The sequence below is a fragment of the Coregonus clupeaformis genome, chromosome 9 (assembly GCF_020615455.1).
Source record: "Coregonus clupeaformis isolate EN_2021a chromosome 9, ASM2061545v1, whole genome shotgun sequence".
In the NCBI taxonomy this organism is placed as follows: Eukaryota; Metazoa; Chordata; class Actinopteri; order Salmoniformes; family Salmonidae; genus Coregonus; species Coregonus clupeaformis.
The window spans coordinates 16,294,073-16,310,901 of NC_059200.1; the positions used below are offsets into that span (position 1 = coordinate 16,294,073).

At 41.8% G+C, this 16,829-nt stretch overlaps 1 protein-coding gene across 1 annotated transcript in view; it reads right to left on the bottom strand.

Annotated features, from left to right (window-relative positions):
- Positions 1 to 10,548: 10,548 nt before the first annotated feature.
- LOC121573380 (phospholipid-transporting ATPase IC) overlaps positions 10,549 to 16,829 on the bottom strand; it is a 54,407-nt gene continuing 48,126 nt past the window's right edge. Inside the window, exons 27-28 of the mRNA XM_041885317.2 lie at positions 12,658 to 12,788; positions 10,549 to 12,359 (exon numbers count right to left, since the gene is read on the bottom strand). Of these exons, the coding sequence (XP_041741251.1) occupies positions 12,138 to 12,359; positions 12,658 to 12,788 (353 nt within the window). The 3' untranslated portion in view covers positions 10,549 to 12,137. The remainder of the gene's footprint in view (positions 12,360 to 12,657; positions 12,789 to 16,829) is intronic.

Sequence of the window (16,829 nt, forward strand, 5' to 3'; positions counted from 1 at the left end):
ACGTGAAGCACCATTAGAGTCACTATTGGCAAGTCAGAGTAGTTTTCATATCAAGTGCACACTTTCCAATAACCTCTTCACAAACACATGGTCAATAGTTGGGGGGTCATCCAAAAAAACACTAAGTGTCGAGCAACATAGGTACTTTATCCAATGGCACAGACAGAGAGACCATTACCATCGACTGACAAACGTCACAGAAAAGTAGAAAGTGACTCCCAACTTGGTGGTTTGTAATGTTCTACGATAACCTGGCCTACGTCTTGCCCAGTCATAACTGAACACAGCACGGATGGTTAAATCACATTCAACATTCAGATCAAAACTAATTTTTAAAAATATCCACTTTAAAAACAAATTAAACGGGTATCTGTTTCATGTGTTATGTAATCATTCACCTGTTGATCAGGCTCCTGACCAATAGTAGCCTTTACACACATTAGGTTAGTCTATTGAGCTGCCCGCAAGTTCCAGCAACTATATCCAGATTTAAAATGTTAAAGTAACACCGTCCATTAAATTATAGCAGAACTGAGGAAATACCCAAGAAATACATTTTATTTACATTTACATTTTAGTCATTTAGCAGACGCTCTTATCCAGAGCGACTTACAGTTAGTGAGTGCATATATTTTTCATACTGGCCCCCCGTGGGAAACGAACCCACAACCCTGGCGTTGCAAGCGCCATGCTCTACCAACTGAGCTACACAGGGACTACATTTTATACGCACATTGAACAAAGGAATAACCTACCGTATTTATTACTAAATTATTTTGTTACTAAAATTGTTCCTAATAGTCTACTATAGCCTACATTTTATAAGCCATAAAGGCTAGGGAGTACGGACATATCTACAATTTTATAGAAAATTGTGGAAATACAAAGGCTAGGCCTAAGTCAAGTGTCATTCAGTGTCGAAGCTTAAAAATCAGCAGTACCATACCTTATGATAGGCTCATGAGTTGTCAGAGCAGACCTCAGCCTGTCAAACGTCGCTCTCATCTTCACAAGTCGCATCAGCTTCATTTTGGATAATATTCCTGTTTCACACTCAAGAAAACCAAGTAGAAAATCCTTTTACCGGGAGACCCATGGGGCGGCACACAATTGGCCCAGCGTTGTCCAGGGTAGGGGAGGGAATGGCCGGCAGGGATGTAGCTCAGTTGGTAGAGCATGGCGTTTGCAACGCCAGGGTTGTGGGTTCGATTCCCACGGGGGGCAAGTATGAAAAATATAAAAAATAATATATGCACTAACTGTAAGTCGCTCTGGATAAGAGCGTCTGCTAAATGACTAAAATGTAAATGTAAAATATAGGGAATAGGGTGCCATTTGGGTCATATGCCTAGCCTGTGTGATGTATGGAACAGCTAGCGCCTGTCTGTGACATGCTGAAATGGGTGAAGTGCGTATTGATTGGTTGTTCCAACAGCATAGGTTAGAGCAGCCATTCCCAAACTGGGGGACGTGTACTGGGTCAGATGACATAACAACAGTGTGCATGTAGCTGCATCATCTATAATTACAGTGAGGGGAAAAAAAAGTATTTGATCCCCTGCTGATTTTGTACGTTTGCCCACTAACAAAGAAATGATCAGTCTATAATTTTAAATGGTAGGTTTATTTGAACAGTGAGAGACAGAATAACAACAAAAAAATCCAGAAAAACGCATGTCAAAAATGTTATAAATTGATTTGCATTTTAATGGAGGGAAATAAGTATTTGACACCCTCTCAATCAGAAAGATTTCTGGCTCCCAGGTGTCTTTTATACAGGTAACGAGCTGAGATTAGGAGCACACTCTTAAAGGGAGTGCTCCTAATCTCAGTTTGTTACCTGTATAAAAGACACCTGTCCACAGAAGCAATCATTCAATCAGATTCCAAACTCTCCACCATGGCCAAGACCAAAGAGCTCTCCAAGGATGTCAGGGACAAGATTGTAGACCTACACAAGGCTGGAATGGGCTACAAGACCATCGCCAAGCAGCTTGGTGAGAAGGTGACAACAGTTGGTGCGATTATTCGCAAATGGAAGAAACACAAAAGAACTGTCAAGCTCCCTCGGCCTGGGGCTCCATGCAAGATCTCACCTCGTGGAGTTGCAATGATCATGAGAACGGTGAGGAATCAGCCCAGAACTACACGGGAGGATCTTGCCAATGATCTCAAGGCAGCTGGGACCATAGTCACCAAGAAAACAATTGGTAACACACTACGCCGTGAAGGACTGAAAGCACATATACATGCCCGTCTGAAGTTTGCCAATGAACATCTGAATGATTCAGAGGAGAACTGGGACCAAAATGGAGCTCTTTGGCATCAACTCAACTTGCCGTGTTTGGAGGAGGAGGAATGCTGCCTATGACCCCAAGAACACCATCCCCACCGTCAAACATGGAGGTGGAAACATTATGCTTTTTGGGGGTGTTTTTCTGCTAAGGGGACAGGACAACTTCACCGCATCAAAGGGACGATGGACGGGGCCATGTACCGTCAAATCTTGGGTGAGAACCTCCTTCCCTCAGCCAGGGCATTGAACATGGGTCGTGGATGGGTATTCCAGCATGACAATGACCCAAAACACACGGCCAAGGCAACAAAGGAGTGGCTCAAGAAGGAGCACATTAAGGTCCTGGAGTGTCCTAGCCAGTCTCCAGACCTTAATCCCATAGAAAATCTGTGGAGGGAGCTGAAGGTTCGAGTTGCCAAACGTCAGCCTCGAAACCTTAATGACTTGGAGAAGATCTGCTAAGAGGAGTGGGACAAAATCCCTCCTGAGATGTGTGCAAACCTGGTGGCCAACTACAAGAAACGTCTGACCTCTGTGTTTGGCAAAACCTTTGTTGGCACCAAGTACTAAGTCATGTTTTGCAGAGGGGTCAAATACTTATTTCCCTCATTAAAATGCAAATCAATTTATAATATTTTTGAAATGTGTTTTTCTGGATTTTTTTGTTATTCTGTCTCTCACTGTTCAAATAAACCTCCCATTAAAATTATAGACTGATCATGTCTTTGTTAGTGGGGAAAACGTACAAAATCAGCAGGGGATCAAATACTTGTTTCCTTCACTGTAGGTGAGGAGGACAGAGTATTGGGAGAACTGAGGTGGCAGCTATCATCATCATGATCTTCCATTTCATTATCTATTACAGGCCTAGGCACAGGACAAGCCCCTCAAGACAAGGACAACTAAGTAAGTGATCATTTTGTGTGCAGTGCATTGGTATTAAAGGCTGTGTCATATGTAAGCTTGTATTTCTAGCCCAGTATCAGATAGCTATCTTATTATGCAGATGATACCACAGACACTCTATTCTTTGTTGATACCCTACGAATGCCAAATGGCAGCTTAGCCTACAGCGGGGTAGCTATCTAGCTACAGAGGCTGAATGATGTCATGCCAAGTAGCCTAAACAAAAAGCCCACTCACTTACAGTAGCCTAGCCTATCAAGCACAGGGAACAAGTGAATCCACAATATTGTTTTGAAATACCCTGACAGATGCAAGTGCCTTTAAAAAAAAAAAAATCTGCAAGACAGAGTACTTCAAGTGTAGGGAAATGAATGAACGCAACCTACCGTGACCTGTGCCAGAATGACAGAACGGCTGATCTTGCTCAAAATCATTCAATTGATATCACTCAAAATACGAACCAGCCCAGCCAGCCTGCTCGGTCAGACGTGAGAGTGAAATAACTAGCTCACTGGGTAGCTTATCAAGTATCACATTTTTATTTTCACGTACACAAGTACAGGGAAAAGCCTTTCTGGCTTGCTCTTTTCCTAACAATGCAGTAATCAATATCAGTATAATCTTTTTTTTTTTTTTAAAGTAAAGCAGAACAAAAAACACAAAAAATAGAAATAACAAGAAAATAAGTAAGCTGTATTCAGGGTCAGTTCCATATTTACAATGTACAGGGATTCTGGAGTGGTAGAGGTAGATCTGTATTGGGGTAAGGAGACTAGGCATCAGGATATATGATAAACAGAGTAGCAGCAGTGTATATGATGATTGTATGTGAGTGTGTAGAGTCAGTAGGAGTGTGTGTGCGTGTTATGTGTGTGTGAGCAAACGAAGTGTGTGTGTGTGTGTGTGTGTGTGTGTGTGTGTGTGAGTGAGTGTGTAGAGCAGGACTGCCCAACCCTGTTCCTGGAGAGCTACCATCCTGTAGGTTCTCTCTCCAACCCTGTTCCTGGAGAGCTACCATCCTGTAGGTTTTTGCTCCAACCCTGTTCCTGGAGAGCTACCATCCTGTAGGTTTTCACTCCAACCTAACCTGATTCATCTTATCAACCTGCAAATTATTAGAATCAGGTGTGCTAGATTAGGGTTGGAGCAAAAACCTGGGCTCTAGACGGTGAGCAAAAACCTACAGGAGGGTAGCTCTCCGGGAACAGGGTTGGAGAAAAAACCTACAGGAGGGTAGCTCTCCAGGAACAGGGTTGGAGCAAAAACCTACAGGAGGGTAGCTCTCCAGGAACAGGGTTGGAGAGAAAACCTACAGGATGGTAGCTCTCCAGGAACAGGGTTGGAGAGAAAACCTACAGGATGGTAGCTCTCCAGGAACAGGGTTGGGCAGTCCTGGTGTAGAGTATGTGAGTGCGCATAGAATCAGTGCAAAAAAACATTAAAAGGGTCAATGCAGATAGTCCATGTAGCCATTTTGTTAGCCATTTAGCAGTCTTATGGCTTGGGGATAGAAGCTGTTCAGGAACCTGTTGGTGTCAGACTGGTTGCTCCGGTACCGCTTACTGGCTTAGGTAGCTGGAGGGAGCTCGGCCCGAGTGATGTACTGGGCCGTCCGCACCACCCTCTGTAGCGATCGAGGGCGGTGCAGTTGCCATACCAAGTGGTGATGCAGCCAGTCTAAATGCTCTCAATGGTGCAGCTGTAGAACTTTTTGTGGATTTGAGGGCCCATGCCAAATCTTTTCAACCTCCTGAGGGGGAGGTTAGGCGACTGTTTGCGTGTATGTTAGGGATGTTAACAGTTAACCGTTCAAAATCGGTAAGCGGACGAAAATACATTTGATGGGTCACGCTTATCGGTCTATAGGGTAATTTGCCTAATTTTGTGGAATTAAATTGCACACAGCATACCAGAGCCTAGTCTGAGGAGCGGAATAGCCTGCCACCTGTCAGACAGCACGAGAGTAGCTCCTCAAAAAAAATCTGTAGGCTACTGGAGTGAAACCTGCTTTTGTAAGCCCAGTCATTGCGCAACAAATAACAATTCTAAACGGAATCGCCTGTTAAAAACTAAAAGGAGCCATTTTGTATTTCTCAATCTCAACTCGTAATTAAAGCGCGCCTCCCATTCGCCATTCAAGTGCATAAGCTATCGAATAGGGGTGAAGTTAGAGTCTAGAGTTTAGTTAGGGGCTAGAGGTTAGAGTTTAGTGTTTAGTTAGAGTCTAGAGTTTAGTTAGGGGCTAGAGGTTAGACCAGGGGTGGGCTAACCATTTGGCTCAAGGGCCACATTGAGTTTTTGAAACCAAGTGAAGGGCCACATACTATATGCGTGACAAAACATGAAGCCTTTATTCATTTTTCACATTGACACGCAACTACTAGTGAACTGTATGTAGGTGTACATATGCTTGCAGAACAATTCTACCCTTGTACCATCTCTACCCTTGTTTTCGTGAACAAATATTTCACAAAATTGAAATAATTTATAACAGACATCAAACACACACAGATGCTGCATCTCTACCCTTGTAAAGTACAATCAAACTTACGGTCACAATATGCAAACTTAAAAATAGATATATTATATGACTGGAGACATGCTAAATGTAACAGCAGATGTGTAAAAAAATATATATATATTCTAGAATTTGAGTGAAACATATGGTAAGAGCATCCGTTTCATTTGGAATGGTCTGTTTTTGAAAGCATATTAAGGAACAATTCTCATCTCCATTGTGAGCCATATTTACAGTTATCCAATCAGCTCAGCCCAAATCTGACTGATTAGTTATTACCTGTATCCAAGTGCATTGCTGGATAATTCTCACCGCATAACCATCACCATGATAAAGCATAATCCTTGCCTACCCCAGTCACGGTTATTCAAGTCTTAATGTGAACAATGGGTCTGGTCACCTCTCTTGGCAAGGGCATCAACATCTGCTGTCATCTTTGATGTAGAGATTCTCAGAACAGCTGACAAGTGGTGATTGGTTAAATTTGACCTGTGACGGGATTTGTTGTAATTCATGACTGAGGACGTTTGTTCACGCATATGTGGACCCGAATAAAACAAGCATCCTTTGGGCGTGCTTTTTAATGTTTGGAAACTTTGTTTCATTCAGTGAGCCATAGAACTGGTCTATTGTTGCTGTTTTGTACTTCTCCTTCAAAGCACTGTCACATTGGATGTCGATGAGCTCCAATTGTGTGTCTGGTGGGGCTTTCTCACTGTCGAAAGACCGGGGGCATGAAACAAGCTCCAGCTCAGTCTCAATCTTGGTGAAGTCTGAGAAGCGGCGGGAAAACTCAGCATGCAGGTCGATCGAAGTGCTACTGTGTGTCTCAGTGCGGCACTGCGATGTGGCAGCGTTCAGTGCGGCTAGTGTCGGAAAATGAGCGAGAGACCGGCTGCTCATTTGTCTGGAGAACAACATAAAGTTTGGCCTTGAACGGAATACAGTTCATGTACAAAAGCACAATTTCCCTGCAGTTTCACATTTAGATCGTTCAGATTCCCCAACATGTGCACACTTTAACACACTTTTAGCATGCTTGCTTAAAAAATGACGATTGAGATTATATTCCTTAAAAACAGCAACACTTTCTTGGCATATCAGACATTGCAAAAATCTCTGAAGCTGGAGACTCTTATCTCCCTCACTAACTTTAAGCGTCAGTTGTCAGAGCACCTTACCGATCACTGCACCTGTACACAGCCCATCTGAAATTAGCCCACCCAACTACCTCATCCCCATATTGTTATTTATTTTTGCTCATTTGCACCCCAGTATCTCTATTTGCACATCATCTCTTGCACATCTATCATTCCAGTGTTAATACTAATTGTAATTATTTTGCACTATGGCCTATTTATTGCCTTACCTCCATAACTTGCTTCATTTGCACACACTGTATATATATTTTCTGTTGTATTTTGGACTTTATGTTTTGTTTTACCCCATATGTAACTCTGTGATGTTGTTTTTAATCGCACTGCTTTGCTTTATCTTGGCCAGGTCGCAGTTGTAAATGAGAACTTGTTCTCAACTGGCTTACCTGGTTAAATAAAGGTGAAATAAAAAAATAAAAAAATACCGCCTTATGTCCAATATTAGTAAAAAGTATTTTGCTGTCCATTCTTCTTTAAAAACACGACATTCAGAGTCCACTTTTCTCATTTTCGCAGCACTCATTTTTCACGTCAAAAGTCGTCAAGCAATGAAGTGGCTATGATGACTGAGCGCATTCTGAATCTAACTGTTGGCCCAAATACAGAGCGCGCTGCCAGGCTACAGCGCCATCTATTGGAGGTTGTTTGTATATCATGGATTGGGTAATTTTAGGCCAAAAATCATAACTAAAATATAATATTTATTACATTTAAAAATGTCTCGCAAGCCGTACTTTGATTGAGATTGAGGCAGTATAATGTAATGTGAGATTGAGGCAGTATAATGTAATGTGAGCTTTGAGGCAGTATAATTGTTTGAAACCTAAACGTTTTTACTTTACTTCAAATAATGAGGCATGTCTTACCCTGCTTCAAAGTAGCCTAGCCAAAATCCATCCGTAGAAACGTGGAGGCAATTCTTTTTTAACGACTTCCTCATGCCATTAACTAGCATTTTATCTCCTGTTCTATTGGTTTTCATGTCAACTTTCTTTCGTTGTCCAGAAGCCAAAGGCACAATCCTATTCATATTAGCAACCCATCATAGTTGTTGCTATTAAGAGTCCCCCTCGTTATGTTTCTAACAGAGATTTCTATCTCTGTCAACTGCTTGCATTAGGTTTATAACGTTTTTTTAATATTTGAAATATTTGAAAATGAAGTTTTATTTGCTGCTTCATTACAGGAGTTGCATGTTCAATAACAGGCTATATAGCCTTTTGACTGTAAGACGATAGGCGTCCTTGTATGCATAGTATCAGAGAAGAAAAGGCAAAGCCATAGGTTTTTTTGCATCCCTAGTGTATGTGGACCATTTTAAGTCCTTAGTGATTTGGACAGCAAGGAACTGTAAGCTCTCAAACCACTCCACAGCAGCCCAGTCAATGTGGATGGGCTCGCTCGCCCCTCCCCCCGTTTCCTGTAGTCCACAATCAGGTCCTTGGTCTTTCTGGCATTGAGGGAGAGATTGTTGTCCTTGCACCACACTGCCAGGTCACTGACCTCCCTGTAGGCTGTCTCATCATCGCCGGAGATCAGGCCTACCACTGTCGTGTCGTTAGTAAACTTGATGGTGTTGGAGTCGTGCGTGGCCATGTAGTTGTGGGTGAACAGGGAGTACAGGAGGGGACTAAGAACACATCCCTGTGGGGACCCCATGTTGAGGGTCAGCGTGGCGGAGGTGATGTTGCCTACCCTCAACACCTGGGGACGTTAGGAAGTCCAGGATCCAGTTGCAGAGGGAGGTGTTCAGTCCCAGGGAGGTGTCGAGCTTGGAGGGGACTACGGTGTTGAGCGCTAAGATGTAGTCAATTAACAGCATTCTCACATAGGTATTCCTCTCCTCTCGAAGATGGGTGAGGGCAGGATGGAGTGCAATTGAAATTGCGTCATGTGTTGGGGCGGTATGCACATTTTAATGTGTCTACGCCTTGATCACACCGATAGCATTTTGGTACACCAGAAGTACATTAATTTCCAATGTAACGCTGTGTTTGCCTTGGAGCATTGAGTTGCAGAGGCAGTGTGTTCTGTGTGCTGCATACATTGGATTTATCGGATTTATGCATCAAACTATGTGTAGACGGCTTGACAGAAATGGTAGCAGAAGGTGAATGTTGATATTTTGTTGTACACATATCCAGATGATGCTGCGTACCATTTAGCGCAATGACACTGTCGGTGTGACCAAGGCGTTGCGGTTATAGATTATTATCTACATGGCAGTTGGTTGCAAATCGATGACAGTTGTCTAGCTAGCTCGGTCGCTAGTTTATCTTATTAGCCAGTTGACATCGTAAATCGTGGAGTTGAATTTAGTCGGCGGGCTAGCGCCTCGATCACACCTAGTGTCATTGCGCAAAATGGTACGCAGCATCATCTGGATATGTGTGCAACAAAAACTCAACATTCACCTTCTGCTACCATTTCAACCAAGCAGTCTACGCCTAAAATTTGACGCATACATTCGATTAATCCATGGGTTGGGTTGACACAGGTGAGCTATTTACGCTAACACCTGAGACGTTGAAAGACACAATTTATAACTATAATATCTAGCTATGAGTGTGTTCCATAACACGTTGTGCAGCTATTTTAGTCACTGTAATGCAAAATTTATCAACACTGTTGGCTAGCAGATGATAGCTAGCTAGATTACAACATTAAAGAACCTGCAATGTCGCAGTTTCCGGGTTAGCAAAATGGCTAAAATGGTCGTACTGACACAGATACGGCGAAACACTTACATGCGACAGGTTCTACTGGAACATTTCCTTTCCTTAGCAACTTCGCTGAAATTCTCGGTCCGTTTAGGTCACCAGTATTTTTAATGTGTCTTGTTTATTACCCTGTGCAGGGGCGCTATGGTGGTCAGCTGATTCCACAACAGTTTACGGCGCTGCCGTCAGTGGATATTACTGCAGTAAACACTGCTGGCAGCCATCTTGGTTGAGGCAAGTGGATGTACTCAGGTGAGGCCTGCAGGTGGAGTACATGTCCCACAGGTGGAGTTGGTGACATATACAAACGGGAAAAATGTATGCCTACATACACAGCTTAACACCGAACAATAATGTCATTGTCTTATAAAATATGAAACTGTTGTCTTACAGACATGGAGAACTGGGGCGTATTCATTACGGAAACCGTTTAAGAACCAAATGGAAACAAACAGAGCAAAACAAGAGTTCCTATTGGACATATTCAGTTAGGACCCTTGTTTCATTTGCTTCCATTTAAGAAAAGGAACTAAAACGGGAGCAAATGAAACGGGGAGGGACCTACCTTAATTGGTCCAATAGAAACTCTAGTTTTCATTGTATAACGTTTTATTTTTGGAGTAAATGGATTCCATTGCAAAAACTTTTGCAATGGAATCCGACAAGACAAAGACCATAGCAAACAGTTGCAAAACGTTTTGCAACGGAAATAGTTCTTAAAACGGAGAACTTTTTGTACCGAAAACGACAGTTTCTATCGGACAAATTCGCGTAGGACCGTGCCGCCTGTCCCCCATTTCATTATGTTTGGTTCTGTTTGGTTGCTAGTGGATACGCCACTGAGGGGAAAAAAAGTGGGAAAACACATCAAAACAACTCAAAGATTATAAATAAACCTTTACCTTTTCTCTACAATTTGTGTTATAAGTCACCTCAGATGCTGCTTCTCTGTATAGTTAGTCTTTATTCAAAGTCATTTTACAAAGTATTTTATATCATTAATATATTAAAAACAAGTATTAAAAAAGGTAGTCATAATAGTTGCCCAGTTGACCACTCAGTTTTCTTTAGTAGCAAATGTGTACACAAACCTTTAAAATATAGTTACAAAGTCCATTTGTTATACAGCATGATGAAGTAAGTAAAATAACAAAGTATTTTATAAACATTAAACAGAGTATTGTTTGATAGGGGTCATATTGATAGAAGGCTGACAATGCATTAGGCCAATAAAATAGCCATGGCTGAGTCTCAATCCAAAGCCTGCATCCTGTGGATTGAGTCACAGCCCATGTCGAAATATGAAACTAATTGTAATGTCTGTGCAGGAAGTTATTCATAGCAAATATTGCAAATTGCCAATTTCATTCATTCATTTCAATGGGTTGCATACCAAAATTGCACCCTATTCCCTAGTGCACTACTTTTGACCGGAACCCTATAGGCCCTGGTCAAAAGTAGTGCACTAAATAGGGAGTAAAATTCCATTTTGGGCACGGTCAATATTGAGCACATTTCAGAACATTCCCACTCACACCAAAGCCAGAATAATAACGATCCTGTTACAAAAACACAATAATAACCGAAAGAGTGGATGGATAGTGTTGATATTAGAATAAGCGTTATGGCTGACTACTAGCTCAATTCATTGAAGAACGCAAGAAGCTATTTGCATCCGTTTATGATCGGGGGGGGGGGGGGTTTGGCTCCGCTAAAACGTGAAACTACAGCAAGCAATCCATAGGTGCAGCAGGGTCCTATGGGATCAATGTAAACAACTGGTTCAGCTTTAAAAGCATGTATACAATGAATCCATGTCTATATAAAGTGTGTTAAATGACTTACAGCAGTAAGGAAGGACACCATAAAATAAAATAAAAACGGTGGAAAATAATTTACTTCTAGGATCCAGCATTATGAACAGAAAATAAAGCTGAAATTCTTGTACATTTGAAAAAAATCATGATTATGACACACTTCTGACTGCAAGTATACATTTGACAACTGATCCATTGAAATACAAACCCTCAATAATATTCACAATATATTACATTTTGTCAGTTTAAACAAGGCCAACTCCAGTCAAACCAATAACTCTGGGCCCGATCCTAGATCAGCACTCCAACTGAGGCTTCATGAATACAGGCCAAGGTATGTCAGGAGTGCCCAGTAATGACGAGTAATGCTGCAACCATCCAGGAGAGGGAAACTAAAATAAGGCTTTAAAAATCCAGAGATAAACAACATTGTCTGTTACACAAAACCCTAAACATTAAATCCCCAATGCAATAGGGCTCCGGTAAGCTTTTGGATGGAAGCATCTTCCCGTAGTAAGATCATGCCGGGGAGGCCTCAAATATGTTCTCAGCTCAAAAAGTATAGGAATGACAGGTTAGCCTGGTCCCAGATCTGTTTGTGCCATCTTGACAACTCCTATGGTCAAAACTGACATTTACCACAGGAGTTGTAGGACCATAGGAGTTGGCAAGACAGCACAAACAGATCTGGGACCAGGCCCTGCCGGTGAGCCCCCCCCCCTCTCATATGTTCTCGGCCTGGGGGATCTCTCGGATGCTGTCCCTGGGGTTGGGGCGGGCTGAGGCAGGCCGTCTTCTGATGCTGCGGCCGGACGCGATGAGGTCGGCGTAGCCTCTGGAGTGAGAGAAGGCGTAGGCTGAGCGGCGGGACTGTCTTCCGCGCTGGAAGGGAGGCTTCTTCTTCTCCTCTTCCTCCATCTCATACTTCTTCCTGTTCCTCTGGACCTGCGGAAAAAAACAAAATCATTCATAAACAATTCATACATCATTTATAAACATTTTTTAAATATGGATGTGTGGTGGGTTTCACTCAAGAGCACTTCAAACTTGGGATGTAGTTTGCCAGATTTTGTGCTCCATTTTATACACTGATCTCTGCTAAAAAAATCTCTAACAATATTGCAGTGGCAATGAGCCCATCGTGTGTACCATGGACATATCAATGACATGTCATGCCAAAATGTTGCCGATATCAACGCATTATGAGTAAAGTCCTCTTTGGTTAGTAGTAGCTAGGCCTTACGTCATCTCCAACGGATGGCCATATGGTTTTGTAGAGGAACTGAATACAGATGACAGGTAGCAGGCTGATCCCCACAGTCAAGATGATGGTCAGCCACAGATAAGGCTGTCTGAGCGCGTTAGAAGCCACTCCTAACACACATGGGAAAAACAAAAACACATGCTGGGTTACAAAAGCTCAATAATTGAACATTATCATAGTCAAGGCTCTAAATAGCGATCATTTTGGTCGCATATGCTTATTGATATTTCACAGTGCAGAATTAACATTTTTATTTTGAGAGCACCAGTGCAACCAGGAGAACAATCACCCAGATAATAATTGGTGTAATGAGACGCTTCACTGTGCAGTTGTTTCCAAGTGCCCTAGAGAAAAAAAAAGCAAGCTCAGATTCGTTCAATCCAAAGCCTATATGTAAAGAATATTAAAAGAGTATTAAAGAATTTAAAGAATGCATCAGTGATTTGCAACTTTCTGAAGACGTAAGGGCATGGGAATGCCTGTGTCGACCAATACCTGTAGCCAGTTAGTCATTTCTAAAGGCTTTCCCATAAAACGTTCCAAATTAAAATGTTAACTGCAAAGTGGGCTTACCTGGCAGAATATGATATCATGATGATTTGTATCAGTGGTCTTTTGTTTTGCAAACTCTGCCAATGCGCATGCAGGCGCAATTTACATTAAAAGGGCAACTGTACCCTCCAAAATATTTATTTACATTTTTTCCCCCAGACCTCAAAAGTGGGTCTCCTGATGTGGTTTAAGCATTGTTGTGGACAATTGGATGTTCAAATTTTTTTTTAAAGTGTCATTTTGAGAGTGAACACCTGAAAAAAAACTGTGGGAACTCCAAAAACTGGAAAAACTAAAACAAGAAAAACGTATTATTGTGTTTTTTGGTGTTATTATGGCAAATAAATGTATTAGCTGGTAAGAATTCTGAGTGGCTGGTATATCTTTTGTTTTTTTTCATCTACCTGGTGGACCATGAAGTTAGTTTTTAGGAAATGTTCATAAATGATGTCGCGGGTCATTCCTAAACCACTCACGGGCATTTGTTTACACCTTGTTCAGTCATGTTACCTCATTAGTTAGCTAGCTAACAACCTGGTAGCTTTTATTTGTTTATTTGGATCCCCATTAGCTTTTGCAGTGGCAGCAGCTATTCTTCCTGGGGTCCAGAAAAAACATGACAGGTTACAAAAACACTGGTACACTGATGGACAAGGACAGTCACACATTTAATGATATACAAACAATACAAAAACCATTTAAAAACAATACAACTAAAAACAGAATGTGTGTTTGTGTGTGTCACCTCACAGTCCATGAGGTAATTTTGCTGTTTGCTTGAGTAATTGGAGTTCCATGTGATCATAATAATTAGTCATTTAGCAGACGCTCTTATCCAGAGCGACTTACAGGAACAATTAGGGTTAAGTGCCTTGCTCAAGGCCACATCGACAGATTTTCCACCTAGTCGGGGATTAGAACCAGCGACCTTTCGGTTACTGGCACAACGCTCTTAACCACTAAGCTACCTGCCGCCCTCATGGCTCTGTATAATCTTGTGCATTGCCGTGAATTCATTTTGGACTTGGGGACTGTGAAGAGACCCCTGGTGGCATGTCTTGTTGGGTATGTATGGGTGTCTGAGCGGAATGTTATTTCAATATGCAGACGATCTGAAATCTTCATTACAGTAATACTTCTCAAAAACTAGAAGAGAATAAATTAATCTCTCGTCAATCCTCAACCAGGAAAGACTGGCAGGCATGTTGTTGATGTTAGTTCTGTATGTGCAGTTAAGGGCAAGGCATTTGAGCCAGCTGCAGCTTTGCTATGTCTTTCTTTGCTGCACTTGACCATATTACCGGACAGTAATCAAGATGGGACAAGACCAGAGCCTGAACAACTAGTACAGTTGATGTGTCAAAAACACAGACCATCTTTTTATAAACAGACATACCCCTCCCCATCTTCACTACAACTTTGTCAATATGACTTGACCATGATAATTGACCATCCAATGTTATACCTAGGAGTTTAGCTTCCTCAACTTGCTCAATGGTCACACACTTTATACAACAACTCCAGTTGAGGTTTAGGTATTCAATGTTTATTTTTAACAAAATACAATGCTTTTAGTTTTAGATGATACTGACTAACTCCTTTTTTAGAATTTAAGTGAGTTCACTGGCTTTGTGTTCTGACATGTAGAGTGTGGAATCATCCGCTTACGTAGTCATTCTAGCTTTGTGTAAGACCAGTGGCAGATCATTTGTAAAAAAAAAATGAGAAGAGTAATGGCCCAAGGCAACTGCCCTGAGGGACACCACACTGTACATATCAGATGTTAGAGAAGCTTCCATTAAAAGAACACTCTGGGTTCTATTGGATAAATAACTCTCCAACCATGTGATGGCAGGTGATGTAAAACCATAGCGAGTGAGTTTCTTCAATAACAATTTATGATCAATAACATCAAAGGCTGCACTGAAATTGAACAATACAGCTCGGACTATCATCTTATTATCCATCTCTTTTAAACAATTATTTGGGGCAGTACAAGTTGAGTGCCCTTCTCTATATGCATGCTGAAAGTCAGTAGTTAACTTGTTCTCTGAAAAATAGCATTGTATTTGGTCAAAGAATTCTCTCCATCCATTTACTAAGAGCAGGCAGCAAACTTATTGGGCGGCTGTTAGAGCCATCAAAGGGTGCTTTACTATTTTTAGGCAGTGGAATTACTTAGGTGGCAATACAGTCTGCTACCATTCTCAATAGTTTCCCATCAAGGTTGTCTATACCTGGTGGCTTATAATTATTGATGGATAACAGTTGTTTCACCCCTCCCACACTTACTTGACCAAATTCAAAATAGCAATCTGTCTCTTCCATTACTACACCTTTGAACAAAAACAGGATGGTTCACTGTTCAATGTTGTCACTTCACTTCTGAGTTCTTCTACTTACTCGTGAAATAGTCATTGAAATGATTGGCAAAAATCGAAAGGTTTTGTTATAAATTATCAATCAACTTCAATGAACAATGGAGATGAATAGGGTTTTCTGCCCATGATTTCATTTAAGGTATTCCAAAGTCTTTTTCGATTGTGTTTTATGTCATTTATCTTGGTTTGGTAATATAATTTAGTAATTAGTCACCACATTTCTCAATTGACAGTATGTCAACCAATCAGCTGGGCAGCCTGACTTGTTTGACACCTCTTTTGCATCATTTCTTTGAACCATACAATTGTTCAATTCATCATCAATTCAGTGGGCTCTAACAGCTCTCACACTTAATTTCTTAACAGGTGCATGCTGGTCAACAATTGGCAAGAATAATTTTACAAATTTTACAAAATGCTGCATCTGGATTCACTTCCTCATACACGTCAGACCAAAAAATAATTGTTTTACATCTTCAACAAAAGAGTCAAGAGAACATTTCTTGCATGATCTCTTATGAATTACTTTAGGCCCAACCTTTGGCACTTTGGCTTTCCTTGTTATTGCCACAATGTTATGTTCAGGTGCTTTGTGAGTGTCAGTTGGTGTATGTGTCTATGTGACGTGGGGCTGAAGCTACTGACCCGGAAGCTAGGCTCGGTCTCCTCCCAGGCTTTTGGGAGGGAGGGTGGACAATGAGCTTGTCGTAGGGGATGTAAGCAACGTCCCCACATTCTCTTAGCAGCTTTCATAGATGGAATTACGTTCTTTACGGCTCTGGGGCTTCAGCTTCAGAGAAGACGTTAGTTCCCGTTAAGTTCTTGGCTCTCTCCAGAACAGCCATCTTGTCCTTGAACCTTAGGAGCTTGACCACTATCGGCCTGGGTCTGTCACCTGGACTGGTTACAGGATTTCCAGACCTGTGGGAGCGATCCACCTTAATCTTCCTATGATCCGTCTTGCAGATTTTCTGTGATAATTTTTCTCACTTTCTCCTCAGACTCCGTCCAGGTCTCATGTGTAGACTCTGGTATGCCATCCACAACAATGTTATTCCTCATGGATTGTCCCGCTAGATAGTCTGTTTTCCCAGTGGTCTGTAATAGCGAAACACTGTCTTCTCCTTCTAACACCAGCACAGCTCGCAGGGCTGATGGAAACAGCCACAAACAGCAGGGATTTAAACAGCCACAAGCACGGGACTATCCGCGGTCCCA